The 15647-nt window shown below is 41.9% G+C and overlaps 3 protein-coding genes across 3 annotated transcripts; 2 read left to right on the top strand and 1 right to left on the bottom strand.

The window, feature by feature from the left end:
* Positions 1-1208: 1208 nt before the first annotated feature.
* On the bottom strand, positions 1209-3453 carry morn2 (MORN repeat containing 2). The gene is made up of 6 exons (XM_085376479.1): positions 3364-3453; positions 3232-3264; positions 3110-3160; positions 2830-2936; positions 2611-2747; positions 1209-1364 (listed from the first exon to the last, which is right to left on the bottom strand). Exons 1-6 carry the CDS (start codon positions 3368-3370, stop codon positions 1262-1264), a joined length of 438 nt encoding a protein of 145 aa, XP_085232605.1. The 5' UTR covers positions 3371-3453; the 3' UTR covers positions 1209-1261.
* A 396-nt stretch (positions 3454-3849) lies between these two features.
* On the top strand, positions 3850-14944 carry dhx57 (DEAH (Asp-Glu-Ala-Asp/His) box polypeptide 57). The gene is made up of 25 exons (XM_085376887.1): positions 3850-3885; positions 4495-4528; positions 4633-4788; positions 4881-5159; positions 5241-5447; positions 5578-6470; positions 6563-6744; positions 6865-6986; positions 8091-8286; positions 8394-8518; positions 8638-8771; positions 8860-8914; positions 9010-9221; positions 9310-9426; positions 9785-9881; positions 10027-10200; positions 11703-11903; positions 12012-12288; positions 12527-12622; positions 12714-12797; positions 13017-13154; positions 13240-13314; positions 13401-13535; positions 13625-13825; positions 14043-14944. Exons 3-25 carry the CDS (start codon positions 4637-4639, stop codon positions 14184-14186), a joined length of 4296 nt encoding a protein of 1431 aa, XP_085233013.1. The 5' UTR covers positions 3850-3885; positions 4495-4528; positions 4633-4636; the 3' UTR covers positions 14187-14944.
* Positions 14945-15311: 367 nt separating this feature from the next.
* Positions 15312-15635, top strand: smkr1 (small lysine rich protein 1). Its single transcript, XM_085375554.1, has 2 exons — positions 15312-15326; positions 15399-15635. Exons 1-2 carry the CDS (start codon positions 15324-15326, stop codon positions 15633-15635), a joined length of 240 nt encoding a protein of 79 aa, XP_085231680.1. The 5' UTR covers positions 15312-15323.
* The last annotated feature ends 12 nt before the right edge of the window (positions 15636-15647 follow it).

Genomic DNA, 15647 nt, shown 5'->3' with positions numbered 1-15647 from the left:
AATAATTTTGATACTCAGTCTTGTTGAAATGTGCATGACCATGGTTCTGTTCTGTGTTCACGTGTTAATGTCTTTCCAGTCCAGTAAGAAAAGTTTTTTTTGTTTCTCGTACAGTCACTCGTACAGTGTTGTGCACCACACAGGATTCTGTTTTTGTTTTCTTCTTCAGGAAGGCGATATCTTTAACAATAATATTGTATACTTTATAGATTCTCAGGTTTATGGAGATGATATATATATATATATATATATGACAACAGTTTTAAAAGCTTCCTTGCCATTCTCTGGCTCACTACCTGTAAAGAGGAATATACATTCTGATACACCTGAACCTCTAAACATTTACTGCATAAGCTGTGCATCGTCACAAAAACACAGTAGCTCATTGTGAGTGTTGGTCGCACTTAAAGTTCAGATGTAATGTTTATTTCTTTTTGTATCTTGTGCCAAATTTGAGTGCCATTTCCTGTTTTTATTCTCTTGTTTCTGCTATCTGCATTCAAGTCCATACTGAAGACTTGGAATGCAAAAAAAAATGTTGTTTTTTTTTTCTACCTGAAAACTGTACAATCAGTGAAAATTGCCGTTTATTGTATCTAGGGTAATATTTCACCAGAAGTGTTTAGTATTGTATGGACGTTATTACCGTATATATGTGTTTTTTGTTACTCACACTTCCATATCTGCATATTCTAGATCCAGTAAATACTCGACACTGAAGACGTTCAGGGGTATGTGCAATTACACATCCATAGAGGCATTATACGATAGAGTGACAGATTACGATATCAGAGTTGCAGAGTTGCTTATTAAACAGTGTTGAACACTTGTGTTTGTTTGTCGACTCATTTTAATTTGTCGGAGGGGTTATGTGGGGCAGAAAGCCAGTTCACACACAAAGCTGTGTGTACACACACTGAAGGTCAAAATGACCACATACTCACTCTTCCCCAGGCCAATGTTCCAGCAGTTTGGGTACAGCTGTTATGGATGGGGACATGAGCCCCTCTGGGATTGGATGGTGGTGCAGTGATAATAAAATTACCCTGCACTTGTCCTTCACTCTCACAAAGAGTCAAGACATAGTATTGTAGATACTTGACTCACTTATGCCAGCGACTGTCACCCACTAATATATGAAGTGAAAGAAAATGTGCACAAGATCTTGTATGAAAAACAAAATACAGAAGAAGTTTGTTGTCTGATGCAGTTACATTTTAATGTTATAGATATATGTGCCAAAGTGTGGTATTTGTTTTGCCTAAAGATTGTGTTCCAATTTGAGTCCAAGCGCTGCTTTGCCGTGGAACTCCCCCGTCCAGAACAGTCCCTGTGCGCTAATGAAGGCCCCATCTCCCTCCAACCTGGAACACACCAGTAAAAACAGCTAAAATCTTCAATTTCATCTGCTTGAACCAAACGAAGCCAAAGAACCGAAGAAACAACAACTACTGGGTTACACAATATTGTAGCTAAACGCGTACAATAAATAAAAATAAGGAAAGATAAATTTCAGTCTGGTCTGGATACAGTTCATCCAAACAGTTGTTGTTACCATATATTCTTTCAATTTATTATGTCGGGGTCCTGGGGTTTGACCTATGAAGGAAGTTTAACATAGCCAGGTTTCCTTTGTGTTAGCTGGCTTAATCAAACCTAAGAACTCCAGCTGGGAAAAAAACGGGTACTTTCTGCCTCATGCTTGACTATTCTTAAGACTAAAAAAGATTAATTGAGCAGAAACCACTCCAATCACAGAAATTGTCACATGAACAGAATATAAAGAATGTGGAAATATGCAAATAAAGATGTAACTAATCAATGTTCTACTCTGTGTTCAAGAAGCTGCAGCGTAAAATTGATTTAGAGCAGGTTGATTTATGCTTTTTTTTATATCACCAGCTGAGATCATTTAAATTCCTCTTTTGGTTCCTGCTTTGATTTTACTGTTATTCAAGTCTTCCTAGTGTTTCCCTGACTTCCCCACTGTTTTGTCTATGTAGTAGCACCTTCTACTTATTATCATGTTTTAGTGTTAAGTCTTATTATTTCAGTGTTTATAATTTGTCCTTTAGCTATTTCCTGCTTTACTTTGATAGTTGGTTTCCTAATATGTCAGGTTTCACTCTTTCATTCGCGCCTGCTTCTCTGGTTGTGGTTGTCTTTGCTTGATTACTTTCACCTGTGCTTGGTTCCCCACCTGTTTCTCATCCTCAGTCGATCACTTGTGCATATATACTGACCTGTTTTTCAACCTTGTCATTGTCATATCTTTGCGTTGGCTATATTTTGGTTCCCAGGTTGGACTGTATAATCATAAGATTAGAAGAATCCAGTTTGAATTTAGGATTTTTTGTTTATTCCCACATCCTGCATTTGAATCGTCCCCATACTAAGCAATGTAACTTTAAATCTCATCTGATCGTCAGGTGCTTTAAGAACTGTACTAGGTTTGTCTGGGATTTCTTGTTTGGTCAATTGCATCTCCTGTGCAAACTCCCAAATGACATGTTTGTGTCTTTTAAAATAAAAACTCTCATATAATAGTTGTCTTTAATATTTATCTGATTTTTTTTCCAGAAAATATTTTTAAAAAGGCATTTTTTTTACCTGTTATTATGAAAGTGACCTTTACACATAGAACCATCTGGGAAGGTGTATGTTCCTGTGCCGTTGTACATGTTGTCTTTGAATTCTCCTTCATATTGTGCTCCAGAGGGATACTGCATGGTCCCTCTACCATGCATCTGGGAGAGCGACAGAGAGGGAGATTATGTTTGTTTAACCACATGGTAAAAATAACTGATGTTTGAGGCAGTAATTGCATACTTTGTCCTCATGCCACTCTCCAGTGTATGTGATGCCACTTGCTGAGGTGTGTTTACCAGCACCGCTCCTCACCAGTGCTCCATATGCAGACCTGCTGCACTCTCCCTCTGTGGAGAACAGAGGTTCATACATAATTAGCATAGACTTAAATTTCATCTGAGCAGTCACATTGAGGCATTGTGTATTGCTTTAACCAAGAATTAGGTCTCTTCTTCCCAAGATTTTTACACGTGGAAATGTTTCACGTGTAAAGCTGGATCATCAGCCAGCTATAACTTACCATATCTGTCTCCGTTTGGAAAAATGTAGGAGACTTTTAGAGGTCCACCCCCTGTAAACAAATACACATTTATTCACGCTGTCACAAGAATGCGCAAACTGTGGCGCGAAGAGGATATTTACCATCAGTGTTCAAAGAATCGCTTCCTTTCTTATCTGAAAATGAAAATCACACCGAATCAGAACAGGGTTTGTGTGTGTGTGAGTGTGCGCAGACTAGGTGTTAGAACTCATATCTTCACAATCACACTCTACCAGACATCCGTGACAGCTTCCCCCAGCTGGCAGATGGTTGTCAGAGCCGAGAGCAAATGCTGTGTTCTGGCCAACTTCTTCAATGTGAAAAGTCAGACAGCTGATTAGAAAGTTGTGACTATGACACAAGTTACAACCGCACTGTAACTGTTCACTTTTACTTGCCCTTAAATGGAGCTAATGCTGCCAGTAAGCCGGGGGTCCTGTGTTTTAAAGGCAGCTAGAGGCTAGCCCTTGTTACCATAGTTACGGAATTGGTGCAAAGTAATATCTTTAATGGCTTGTGCGACGCTCTAAATGCGTTTTATTAAACTACCGTTTTTAAATAACAAGAAGAAAGGCTTACCGCCGCTAAAACCTTGGACTTTAACCTTGTCGAGTGACCGAGAGATACTGTTTGCTAACTTTTTATTGTGTTTTTTTTTCTAAGCGCGAACGTAAACCGGAAAAGAAACGTTGAACTCAAGAGTTTGGGCCAATAGAAGAGATGCAGGCTACCGGTGGTCAGAGCAGCTGGTTCAGGTTTGTTCGCAATTGTTATTAAAGTTTCGTTTTTCAGTTTATTGCGCACTTTACCGATTATAACACGGCTCTATACTTTTTGACATTTTTAAAGCATTTAGATTCACTGACTTGCCTTGCCGGGAGGCTTTTTTCAGTTAGCTTACTGTTACATTAAAAGTGATGAGTGTGCTTGCTAGCTGTTAGCTCGTTAGCTAGCCGACTCCTTATACTTGAAGATGATTAACGTGCAGCACCTTACTTCCACATTATTCCTTATATGTTCTGGTCTTTTGTACTTTGCCTGTAGCCAGCCACCTAGCCGTGGGGTTAATCGGTCATCGCCCTGACTGGGTTGTTAGTCTGCACGTTAAGTTTGATTGCATAATTGTAGCCACCAGCGCTGTGTGTCAGCCACCATCTCATTGCTCGCACTTGAATTGAAGTGCCAGCCAGCCCACAGCGATGTGTGACTGTGCTCTGCAGAGGGTGGACAGTAGTAGCTGCCTGCTCTTCCCGGGTCCGCAACCAGTAGCTCTCTCTCCCTCATCTAGGTTTTTTTTGGGGGGGTATACTCCCAGGGTTGGAAAAATTTATTCAGACCATGCTTTTTAATGTCTCTTTTCGCAGATTGTTTTCTGCTATGATTGGACACTGATTGAGTGTAAGTATATTCTGACAGCAGTGATTTTTTTTTCTTTTTTAATAGTCAATTTTGTATTTGTACTGGTGTTTATGTAATGAAACTGTTCGTGTGTCCTTTGGTAGAGAAATGAACGCAAGGAGAAGAGGTGGGAAGCCCAACAGAGGAGGTGGAAGATTTAATAAACAAAGAGGAGGAGGAGGAAATCGGAAAGGAGGAACCAGGCTCTGGGATGACGGGGATGATTTCAACCTTGATTTTGGACCCTCTTATTTCAGCAGGTGTTAATTTATATTGAAGAAATATTTAGGTTTGTGTGCTCGGCTTCAGTTGATTTCCTATCATTTTGCCTCGTGTCTCATTCTGTCTGCAGATCAAATAAAGGACGAGGTGGTGGCGCCCATGCTGGTGGCGGGGATGGTGGTCGAGGAGGAAAGAAAGCTAGAGATCGAGACCGAAATGGGAAAAGTAGTAGCAAGGCTCTGCCAAGGTCCTTGACGAGTACCAGGATGCACTCAAAGGTCAGTGAATGCATCAGACCAGAGGTGAGCAGTATGCCGTTGCAGAAGATCTTCATGACTAATGCGAACCAGGAACAACTCAAGGAGTTGCTGAGGATTTTACAGACACAGGACTCTGATGAACTGTATGAGTAAGTACATACGCACTTGTTTGAAAAGAACAATTAGAAAGCTAGGAAATAAACTCATGCAACCCTCTGTTTGTTCCTTAGTGATTCTGGTTCAGATTATTCCGGGCTAGATGAGGAGGAAGAAGAGGAATTTGATGAATTGGATTACCGTGAGGAAGGCCAGTTTTGGGCCACAAATGATGAGCCTGTGCAGAAAGCAGAGAGCCCAACATTTGACCTAGAATATGAGGATGAACAGCCCAGCCCTGAACCTGTTATCTCCTTATTTGCCATAGGAAAGCTCTGCAGGTGATTTCAAATTTTGTTTTATTTCCAGAACCTTACCTATGAGCTAAATCAGATGTTCTGAATCGGTGCTTTTGTGTGTAAATATAATTAGCTTCTAACCCATTGCTTTCTCATAATTTCCTCTGTGTAGATATGGTTTTGACAGGGAGCGCAGCAAACAGGCGCTGGAAGCTGGTGGAGGAGAGTTTGGGGCAACTTTGGAACAGCTCCTCCAACAGATTTTCACTGAGCGCTATGGTCAGAAAGCAGTTTCCCCTGATGGACTTGATGAGGTGCCTTTGGATGAGTGTGTAAACCAAAAGCAGGAGGAGGCCTTGGCTCTAGCTGCTATTTATGGCGATCGCTTCAGTGAGCGCATTGCCAATGCTGTATGGACAGTAACCCTGGACCTGTCGTTCCTCTCACGATCTCCTGTTAAGAAAGGAGGAGTGGTAGGTGGAGGAGCTCCAAACATCGGTGACATCTGCAAATTCTACATGAAAGGTCAAGGCTGCCGCTATGGAAACAAATGTTGGTTCAAACATGAATTTCCCAAAAAAGACATGTCTGAGGCTGGTTCCTCGGACCTGAAAGGCCCAGGCCAGCCTGGTGTCAGCAGCTATTCTCCTCCTGAGTATGAGCTGGAAGTTCGTTTCCCCAAAGGGAACCGTTACCCTTTTCAAGCACCAATAGTTGCCTTCAGTACCAATGATGAGTCTCTCTGCGCTGCGGGGAGGCTCCATGTGACTGAGAGATTACTTGGAGAGGCATTGTCTGCAGCAGAAAGCAACCAGCCTGTTGTTTACACCCTGATAACCTTGTGTGAGGATGAAAATACCATGAAAGAACTATTGTCCATACGGCATCACAAATACAGCACCCCACCTCCTGTGATTGCTGTTCCTCCACCCTTTCTTGCCATAGCAAAGAGTAAAACTGTAAGGAGCAAAGCTTCTGAGGAGAGCATGAATGCCATCACCAGCAGTAGTAACCATGCAAACAGCGGGAGTGCTGCTGCATCTAGCAACCCAAGGACCACAGATAGTAAGTCGGATAGAAATGTACATTTTTGCTATATATTTTCTGTCGTTTCTTTATACAATAGAGAGCTGTATTTAATTCTGCTCACTTTTTAGTAAAACGGACAGTGGATGCAGAAGAGCTGGATGAGAAAGACGAGGATGAGAGGGACCACGCAGTTCCAGTTAAGAACGACAGTTACGTCAAGCTAAAGAGGAACATGGTGAAAAAGCACAATACGATGGGCAATCTGCTGCTAGAAAACAGCAAGCTGTGCAAAGAGTTCAGTAGGAAACAGGTGGGTCTTAGGAAAAAAATGTGTATATTTTTTTTGGTTTTTCTTCCTCCAAATCCTTCTCAGTATGATGCATCCTTTGTAATCTGTTTCCGATTTCCTTTGGTTCCTCTGTCAAACCAGTCCTCCAGACGCTACAGTTCTATGCTTGAACAGAGGAAGAATCTTCCAGCTTGGCAAGAGAAAGAGCACATCCTAGATGTACTGGACCAGTGTCAGGTGCTGGTGATCAGTGGCATGACTGGGTAGGTCCCAGAGTTTTACCGTGACTTATAAATTAAAGAAAAAATATATTTTAATGATACTGATCCACCCTTTCAGCCTTTTTTCCCCAACCAATAGCAAGTCAAATGTGATGTATGGATATATGAAGGGTTTTAGCTTGTATGGAATTAAAAACATTTACATCAGATATATTAAAATTGAAAGTTTATAAATGAGATCTACTATGGCTTTCCTTACTTTTTGTCATATCTGCTGTTATATTGTTATAATTATTTGAAGTTTTAAATAATGAGATCAGTGTATCGTCTCGAAAGATGTACCCTTAGGACAGAGAGGAACGCTGGTTTGAGCGCGGAGTCAAGGAGGCCATTTACGTGAAAAGGGAAAAACCATCTCTGAATCGAGGGGGCCTAAGGGTACATCTTTCGCCATCTTACAATGCTGTGATTGCAGCCATTCCCCAACTCTCTGTGAATGGTACTCATGGCCATTGATCAGTGGGTTTTGGTCAGTGGTTGTTGAGAATTTGGTCATGAGAAATGGTCATGAGAATTTGCATAATTATGATTAAGGAACTGACCTCCCAGCCCATTGTTCCTTCAGTGGGCTGGTTTCAGTTATTATGCAAATTTACTGTTTATAAGATTTGGGAAAACCTGCAGTCAGCTGAGACTGAAGAAGTCACTTGGATGAGTGACGAAACGTTTCTCCCACAAAACGCTACGTCCAGATGAACAGAATCAACTTTTGGAGAGATCAGTGTATGTACATAGGTAATCTCAATGAACCAAAAGCTCAGGTTTCACATTGTTCTAAACTCATTCTTTTGTAGTCTGGGTTTTGTATGAAAATGGTTAAGGATAAATGGTTCAATTTGATCATCATATAATATAAAAATCATATATAAACTTAGACAGAAACCTGCTGTGGCTGAACAGATGGCCTATACCAAAGTCCAGTGTAAGCTTAATATAAAAGAGGACTCGAGTTTGAAAGAAGTATAAAAATTCACCTTCACAAAAAAGATGCTAAACATGCCTGTGATTATTGCCTGTTCCTAAACATGACTGTGTTTCATGTGTTTTTTTTTGTTTTGTTTTTTAATTAATGTGACTTTTCTGCAGGTGTGGTAAGACCACTCAGGTTCCTCAGTTCATTCTAGATGCCTCTTTGAGTGGCCCCGCGGAGCAGGTGGCCAACATCATCTGCACGCAGCCTCGCCGCATTTCTGCCATGTCAGTGGCTCAGAGAGTGGCACAGGAGCGCGCAGAGTGTCTGGGGAACTCTGTGGGCTACCAGATCCGCCTGGAGAGTGTCAGGGTACAGATACAGATATAAAAACATCTACAATACAGCATTCTGGTTGTCTGTTTTTTTTTTATATTAATACTATATACTCTTCCAACACTGACTGCTCCTTTTATCAGACTTCAGTCACCAGGCTGCTATACTGCACCACAGGGGTGTTGCTGAGGAGACTGGAGGGTGAGGCAGACCTCAGAGGAGTCACGCATGTCATCGTGGATGAGGTGCACGAGCGAACAGAGGAGAGGTGAGACAGAAATACTTCAGCTTAATGGCACTTGTATTGTAACATGTGGAAAAATGAACCTGGAAAAAAAAATTTTAAGCTGCTTCTTTGTTTCTTGTCTCTTAATTTGTTATTTTCAGTGACTTTCTGCTTCTGGTGCTCAAAGACTTGATGGTGCAAAGGCCTGACTTGAAGATTATCCTCATGAGTGCCACTCTTAATGCAAACCTCTTTTCTGACTATTTCTATAACTGTCCTACTATCCACATACCAGGTAATCTATTAGCAGAACTGACTAATTCTATTCTTACACCTCATTCTATGCATTCCCCTCTTCATTCTAATAATGTGTGTTGCTCCAGGGCGCACCTTTCCTGTTGACCAGTTTTTTCTTGAAGATGCCATTGCTAATACTCGGTAAATACATTTTAAAACATTTAAGTAAACCGTAGACTGTCTTTACAATTTGCGTAGTAACACAACGGTTTGTGTATTGTGCTGTTTTTTTCCAGCTATGTCATTGAGGATGGTAGCCCTTACATGCGCTCAGGAAAACAGAATCAGTCAACCACGGGTGCCCGAAGCAGAGGGGACCTGAGTTGCGTGGTAGATGATTTGAGTGAAGATGTCTGGAACTTCATGTCTTTCTGTAATAAAGACTTTGTCAAAGACTCGGTCCCAGACCAACAGCTCAGCCTGCAGGATCTCACCATCAGATACAAAGGTGAAATGAAAATATATTTAGGTTTTAATCAGATAAGCTGCCAGTGCCAATCAGGGCATACATCTAAAATTTTGCGTTGCTGATGCAGATACTAAGAAGTCTGTGCTCAAAACCATCGCCACAATGGACCTGGACAAGATCAATATGGACCTGGTGGAAAGCCTGCTGGAGTGGATAGTAGAAGGAAAGCACAACTACCCACCTGGTAAGAAAACAACACTGACAGCAAAGCAATCTCAGGTGGTAGAGCAGGTCACATGCCAACTGGAAGGTTGGCGGTCCTGCTCCAGTCTGCATGCCGAATATCCTTGGGCAAGACTAACTCTATGTTGCTCTCCGATGAATGCATGTGTGAATGTTAGATATGCTTAGAAAAAGTACTTGTTTGAATGAACAAGTTGTGTAAAGCGCTTTGAGTGTTCATATAACGCTTTTCTGTTCTATCTAAGAGCCAGTCCAGTTAACATTGCCATATACAGGTGGCCAGTAAGTCTCTGATGTACTGATCTGGATTGGGGACAGCTGTGAAGCTGAACACTGGTTATGTTGCTTTGTGTCTGCAGGTGCAGTGCTGGTGTTTTTGCCAGGCCTCGCTGAGATCAAGATGCTCTATGAGCAGCTTCAGTCCAATAGAATGTTCAACAACAGGGGCGCGTCCAGGTCTGTGTGTGTTTTATGGCAACACTTGGTTTGCAATTGTATGTGTATAAAATGAAGCTAAAAGCTGAACCAGTTTTTTTTGTTTGTTTGTGTGAAAACTTTTGACTGAAACACATTAACTGTAACTTTTGGTCATGCCCATCAGGTGCGTGGTGTACCCCCTTCACTCAACATTGTCCAATGAGGAGCAGCAAGCAGTTTTTAGCCGGCCTCCAGATGGTGTCACAAAGATCATCATCTCCACCAACATTGCTGAGACCTCAGTAACCATCGACGACGTGGTTTATGTCATCGACTCCGGAAAAATGAAGGAGAAAAGGTAACCTTCTATTATGCTAGCCCTAAATTCTCATTTTTGACAGTTTCGGGTTGTGAATTCAGTGTTGGGAAGGTTACTTTTAAAATGTATTCCACTACAGATTACAGAATACATGCCCCAAAATGTATTTTGTAACGTATTCTGTTATGTTACTCAATGAGAGTAACGTCTTCTGAATACTTTGGATTACTTAATATATTATTATGCTTTTTTACAACTACATGAATGTGATTTATTACTATTACTGAAGGTTACTCGCCATACCAATACCGACCAGATTTTTAAATCTTAATATAAAATGAGTAACAGTAGGGTGGACATTAGGTCAGGCTGCAGTTTTTGCAGCGATCTCGTATAGTAAACTATTCCGCGCGTATATAAAACAGGTCCGCGGCTCTGAACCGTAGTAAAGGGACCTCTGGCAAATACATCAGGTTCATGTCGGGCTCGTAGCCGAAAACCATCTTTACTTTGTTGTCTGGGTCAACTTTGCTAGCGAGAGACAGAGAGAGGCGTTGAAAGGCTGCTCCAAAGGAACTTATTGTTTCGGAGGAAAACAGAACAGTGTACAGTCGAGTCTTAATAGTTAACTTACAGCTGGGCTCGTCAGGCACTCCTTTTGGCTGCAGTGGTTATTATTATATTTACATGCTTCCAGCTTTCGGCTCGGTGATAACTCGTACTTTTCCACTCTCCTTTTTCTCCGTCCCTCTCGCTCACAGACACATAACGGGTATGGCAGTCCATTTTCCCTGCAGCACGGACTACACTGCCCATGATGCTACATTGTTTAGGGCTATGCCTGTAACACTCTGCCTATTGCATTCATGTTAGAGAATTTAAAAAAATATTTCTTCACGTCATCTTAATGCGTGTTTTGTTTGCATTTCCACTGGTGTGGAATTACCAAAAATAGAGAGGGCATAGCCTAACATATGAAACAGGAAAAAACCACGGTGTAATCCATTTATTTCAACAAAGTAACTGTATTCTCAATACCACCTTTTTAAACGGTAACTGTAACGCAATACAGTTACTCATATTTTGTATTTTAAATACGTAACGGCGGTACATGTCTGTGACGGTTCTCAGTCATCCAGGTCATCGTAGTCTAAGGAGCTTGGAAAGAAAAGCTCATGTGATTAGGTAGAGGATCATCGGGGGTCCCTTGTCCCTCTTTGGGGGGAAACTCCCACTGGGTTTTAAATCTGGGACTCTCCACCCTTGACCCTTAGAACTGAAGAAGCTTCTCGGATGAGAGGTGAAACGTCTTCAAGCAACTCAAAGAAGTCCAGACGCTTTTCTTTCCAAGCTCCTTAGACAACGGCGGTACATGTATTCCGTTACTCCCAACACTGTGTGAATTATACTTCTTGTTTTTTTAAAAGGCCCATGCAATCATATTAAAATGGTTTTGTGATACATGAAGATGCACTGATATATGCTCAAATCCACAAATCTCTAAGTCTCCCTTGATATATATATATTTTTTTTTCTTTCAGGTACGATTCATCTAAAAGCATGGAGAGCCTGGAGGACACGTGGATTTCTCAAGCTAACGCGCTGCAGAGAAGGGGTCGAGCAGGTCGTGTGGCCTCGGGGGTCTGCTTCCACCTCTTCACCAGCCACTGCTTTAAACACCAGCTGGCTGAGCAGCAGCTGCCTGAGATCCAGAGAGTGCCACTAGAGCAGCTCTGTCTCCGGTAGAGCCGTCTGTTTTTCCCACATAACTCTGACTATAAAATGCAAATGGCATTTGATTTGGAGAAATTCCAAAACGGTTGTTCACAACACTGACCTTTCTGTAACAGAATCAAGATCCTGGATGTGTTCGCAGAGCAGCCGCTGGAGTCAGTCTTCTCTCGGCTCATCGAGCCCCCGTCAGTGGGAAGCTTGGACGCTGCCAAGCAGCGCCTTCAGGACCTGGGAGCTCTGACCACAGATGAGAAGCTGACCCCGCTGGGCTACCACCTGGCCTGCCTGCCTGTCGACGTGCGCATCGGAAAGCTCATGCTGTTCGGCGCCATCTTCCGCTGCCTTGACCCAGCACTCACCATTGCTGCAAGTCTGGCCTTCAAATCCCCATTTGTAAGAAGGCGCTAGTTTCTGTTGAGAGACGCTATGTGCAGTTCATCTGCAGCATGCCCCTGATTTTAGGCTCATTAACAATTACAAGTATAGTACACAGCGCAGTAATGAGCTGCTTCATCTTTTCTGTTGGTTTTTAACAGATAGGAGGTTACGTAATGACATTTATTTGTTTATTATGTATATTTGTAATGCAAGTGTCTAATTTTATGGAAATGAAAATCTGGTCTGCTTCCAGGTGTCTCCATGGGATAAGCGAGAGGAAGCAAATAAAAAGAAAGTGGAGTTTGCAGTGGCTAAAAGTGACCATCTAGCTGTGTTGCAGGCATACAAGGTCCCTACTGCGTTCGCTTATTGTGATAAGATAATTCAAAGATGTTGAAATACATACAGATAATATAAAAACTTTCTTTTTTTTTATGCAGGGATGGTGCTCCGCAGCAAGGAATGGCCACCGTGCCAGCTTCCTCTACTGCAGGGAGAACTTCCTGTCATGGCGGGGTTTACAGGTGAGGCAGTGGTGTCCAGAAGCACTTAATCACTTGTCCAGAATCAATAAACTCACTTGCTCTACAGTATAATTCTGATCTTCTCTGTTTGAATATAAATCTAAAGCAGTGCTAAAGCTTATGAAGTTCTTCCAATGTATTCAGATTTAATTTCAAATGGCCCGAGCAGTGTGTTTTATATGAATAATATTTGAAATGGTGAATTGTGACCTTTGGCAGGAGATCGCCAGTCTGAAGAGGCAGTTTGCTGAGCTGTTGTCTGACATTGGCTTCATCAAGGAGGGACTGAAGGCCAGGATTATTGAGCAAATGTCTTACAAGGGTACAGACGGGGTCATGGAAGCTACTGGCCCTGAGGTGACACATACAAATCACTGAATCAGTGATTCAAGGGTTCATCTTGGAGAAAATAATTCAAAAATTCTAATATTTTGCATCTCAGGCAAACCTAAATTCCAGTAACATCCGGCTGATGTCCGCCATGCTGTGTGCTGCCCTCTATCCTAACGTGGTCCAGGTGGGCATAGTCCCCCTCTTTGTCATACAAGTAAAGAACAGAAAGCCAAACAGAAGTATGAAACATTCACACTTGATGTCCTGCAGGTACGAGCTCCTCAAGGGACTTATAAGAAGACGGGCACGGGAGTGATGAAGATGCAACCCAAAGCCAACGAGCTCCGCTTTGTGACCAAGAACGACGGTTACGTCCACGTGCATCCATCATCCGTCAACTACACGGTGAGGTTAGGGGGGGAAAAAAAGATACGCTCCAAACTAAACAACTTGTAGGAGAAATAAGCCTCACCTTTCTGTTCTTTATGCACCAGGTTCGCCACTACAACAGCCCGTACCTGGTTTACCATGAGAAGGTGAAAACGAGTCGCGTTTTCATCAGGGACTGCAGCATGGTGTCTGTTTACCCGCTGGTGCTGTTTGGATGCGGACAGGTCAACGTGGAGCTGCACAGAAGGGAGTTTGTCATCTCCCTGGATGATGGGTGGATCCGATTTGCTGCTGCTTCACACGAGGTCAGAGAATCTGATTTTTTATTTTTTTTTGATCACATGATCAAAGAGTTATAGCTGGCTCAGATCTTAGTATTGCAACGGGCGTACAAGCTGTGTAGAGTTTATATGCTTTAAAGGTTTAACAAGTTTTATGGAGAGTGCAAGCACGACAACTGAACAACTACAACATATAAGTTAACATATATGTTACTACATGTGCTTGTGTGACTATATCCAGGTGGCTGAGCTTTTGAAGGAGCTGCGCTGGGAGCTGGACCTGCTTCTGGAGGATAAAATCAAAAACCCGAGCATGGACCTGTGCAGCTGCCCCCGTGGCTCCAGCATCATACAAATGATCGTCCACCTCATCTCTACAGAGTAGCTCTGCTACTCAAAGCTTCCTTTATTATTTCTTTATTTAAAGGGCTCAGATGCATGGAGCCCCAGTGATAATGTTTTTGTGCTCCTGCATCACTCCCACAAAGTCTTTATTAAAAATTCTTTAAAAAGTCAATATTACTGCATTGATGGTGGATAGTCAGAGGAAGATTAGCTGGGCAAATATTTGACATGAGCTCAGTTTCAGTACACCAGTGTTGCCACCTTACACTTAAAAGTGTTGTTTTCCACTGAGTTGCTGTTGCACTCAAGGTTTTTAAAGCAAATTCTGCCTTTAAAGAAAAAAATGTCTCTATGCAGGTGATTATTAAGATTCCACTCTTATTCCTGCTGGACTAAAGCAGCTAATGCTTCGTTCAGTTTTTGATGTCATACTACCGCTGCATGGTATGTGCACATAAATTGGCACATGATTGGTTGTTAAGTGATGTCACAGAGTTTGTATACAGTGGTTTTTTATTTTGGGTTGTGTCTTGCTCACAACTGAGAAGTTTCTTGGGTCCATATTGGATTTTGTACTATGAGTTTATTTGTAATGCATGACTAAAAGATCCAAGAGCTTCTGCATGGTATACAGTTGGTGTACATTTACTGAATGTATTTAAATGTTAAAGTACAATTTCACAATGTGAATGCAAGGGCTTTTTACACCAGCATGATTTGGTGAGAGCTGCCAAAGAAACTGGAAAGCTACTGTCTTAACATGAATTCCACTGAACGCTGCACTACCATTAAATTATTGCGATGATAACCTGTTGTTCGCTGTTTTTCTTCCTTACTTAATGTAAGCGGTGTGTGCTGTTTGATGCCCAGCTGTGTCTCAGATACAGCAAAAGAATTTAAGCTCCGGTGGAAGGCCAACCCCCTTCATACATGAGCAAGTCCAGTCTGTTTCTACGACAACAGGATGTAAACAGATGGGGTATCACTGTCACCGCTGAAGCCATTCGAGTGCCACTTAAAGTGCCAAGGTGAGAGCTGGTATGAAATGATTGTATTTTATTATCATTTTAGGCACTTTGTCCTAAAAACTTTAAATCTTTTTTGGCAGAGAAAAACCTGATTTCTTGTTTTACAGATGAAAATCTGATCACTTACTGAAGCAAGATTGACATTCGCTATGGTAAAGTAAAAAAAAAAAAAAGACATTTATATATTTATAGATGAGTGATTAAACCACGTATTTTCTCCAAAGCCCACCAGGAAATCAAGATCCCACAGTTCCAAGTCAGCCAAGAAGACTATGAGCCCAAAGACTCCTAAAAAGAGGTCCTCATGTAGTGCCAAAGTCACCACAACTGAGGTGGACATCCTCAGCCCAGCAGCCATGGAGAATATCTACTACATTGCTCACAATGCAGCAGACTGCCTGGAGTTCAGAGGATTTGGGTGGCCAAATTCAAAGAAGGGGACAAAACGAAAGAAAAACTGAATCATAAATTTT

The sequence above is a fragment of the Diplotaxodon limnothrissa genome, linkage group LG17, assembly GCF_057381915.1.
Source record: "Diplotaxodon limnothrissa isolate DT_005_m linkage group LG17, D_limnothrissa_male_GT1.1, whole genome shotgun sequence".
In the NCBI taxonomy this organism is placed as follows: Eukaryota; Metazoa; Chordata; class Actinopteri; order Cichliformes; family Cichlidae; genus Diplotaxodon; species Diplotaxodon limnothrissa.
Note: the sequence above shows the minus strand (reverse complement) of the source record. Positions and strands in the feature narration are given on the sequence as shown.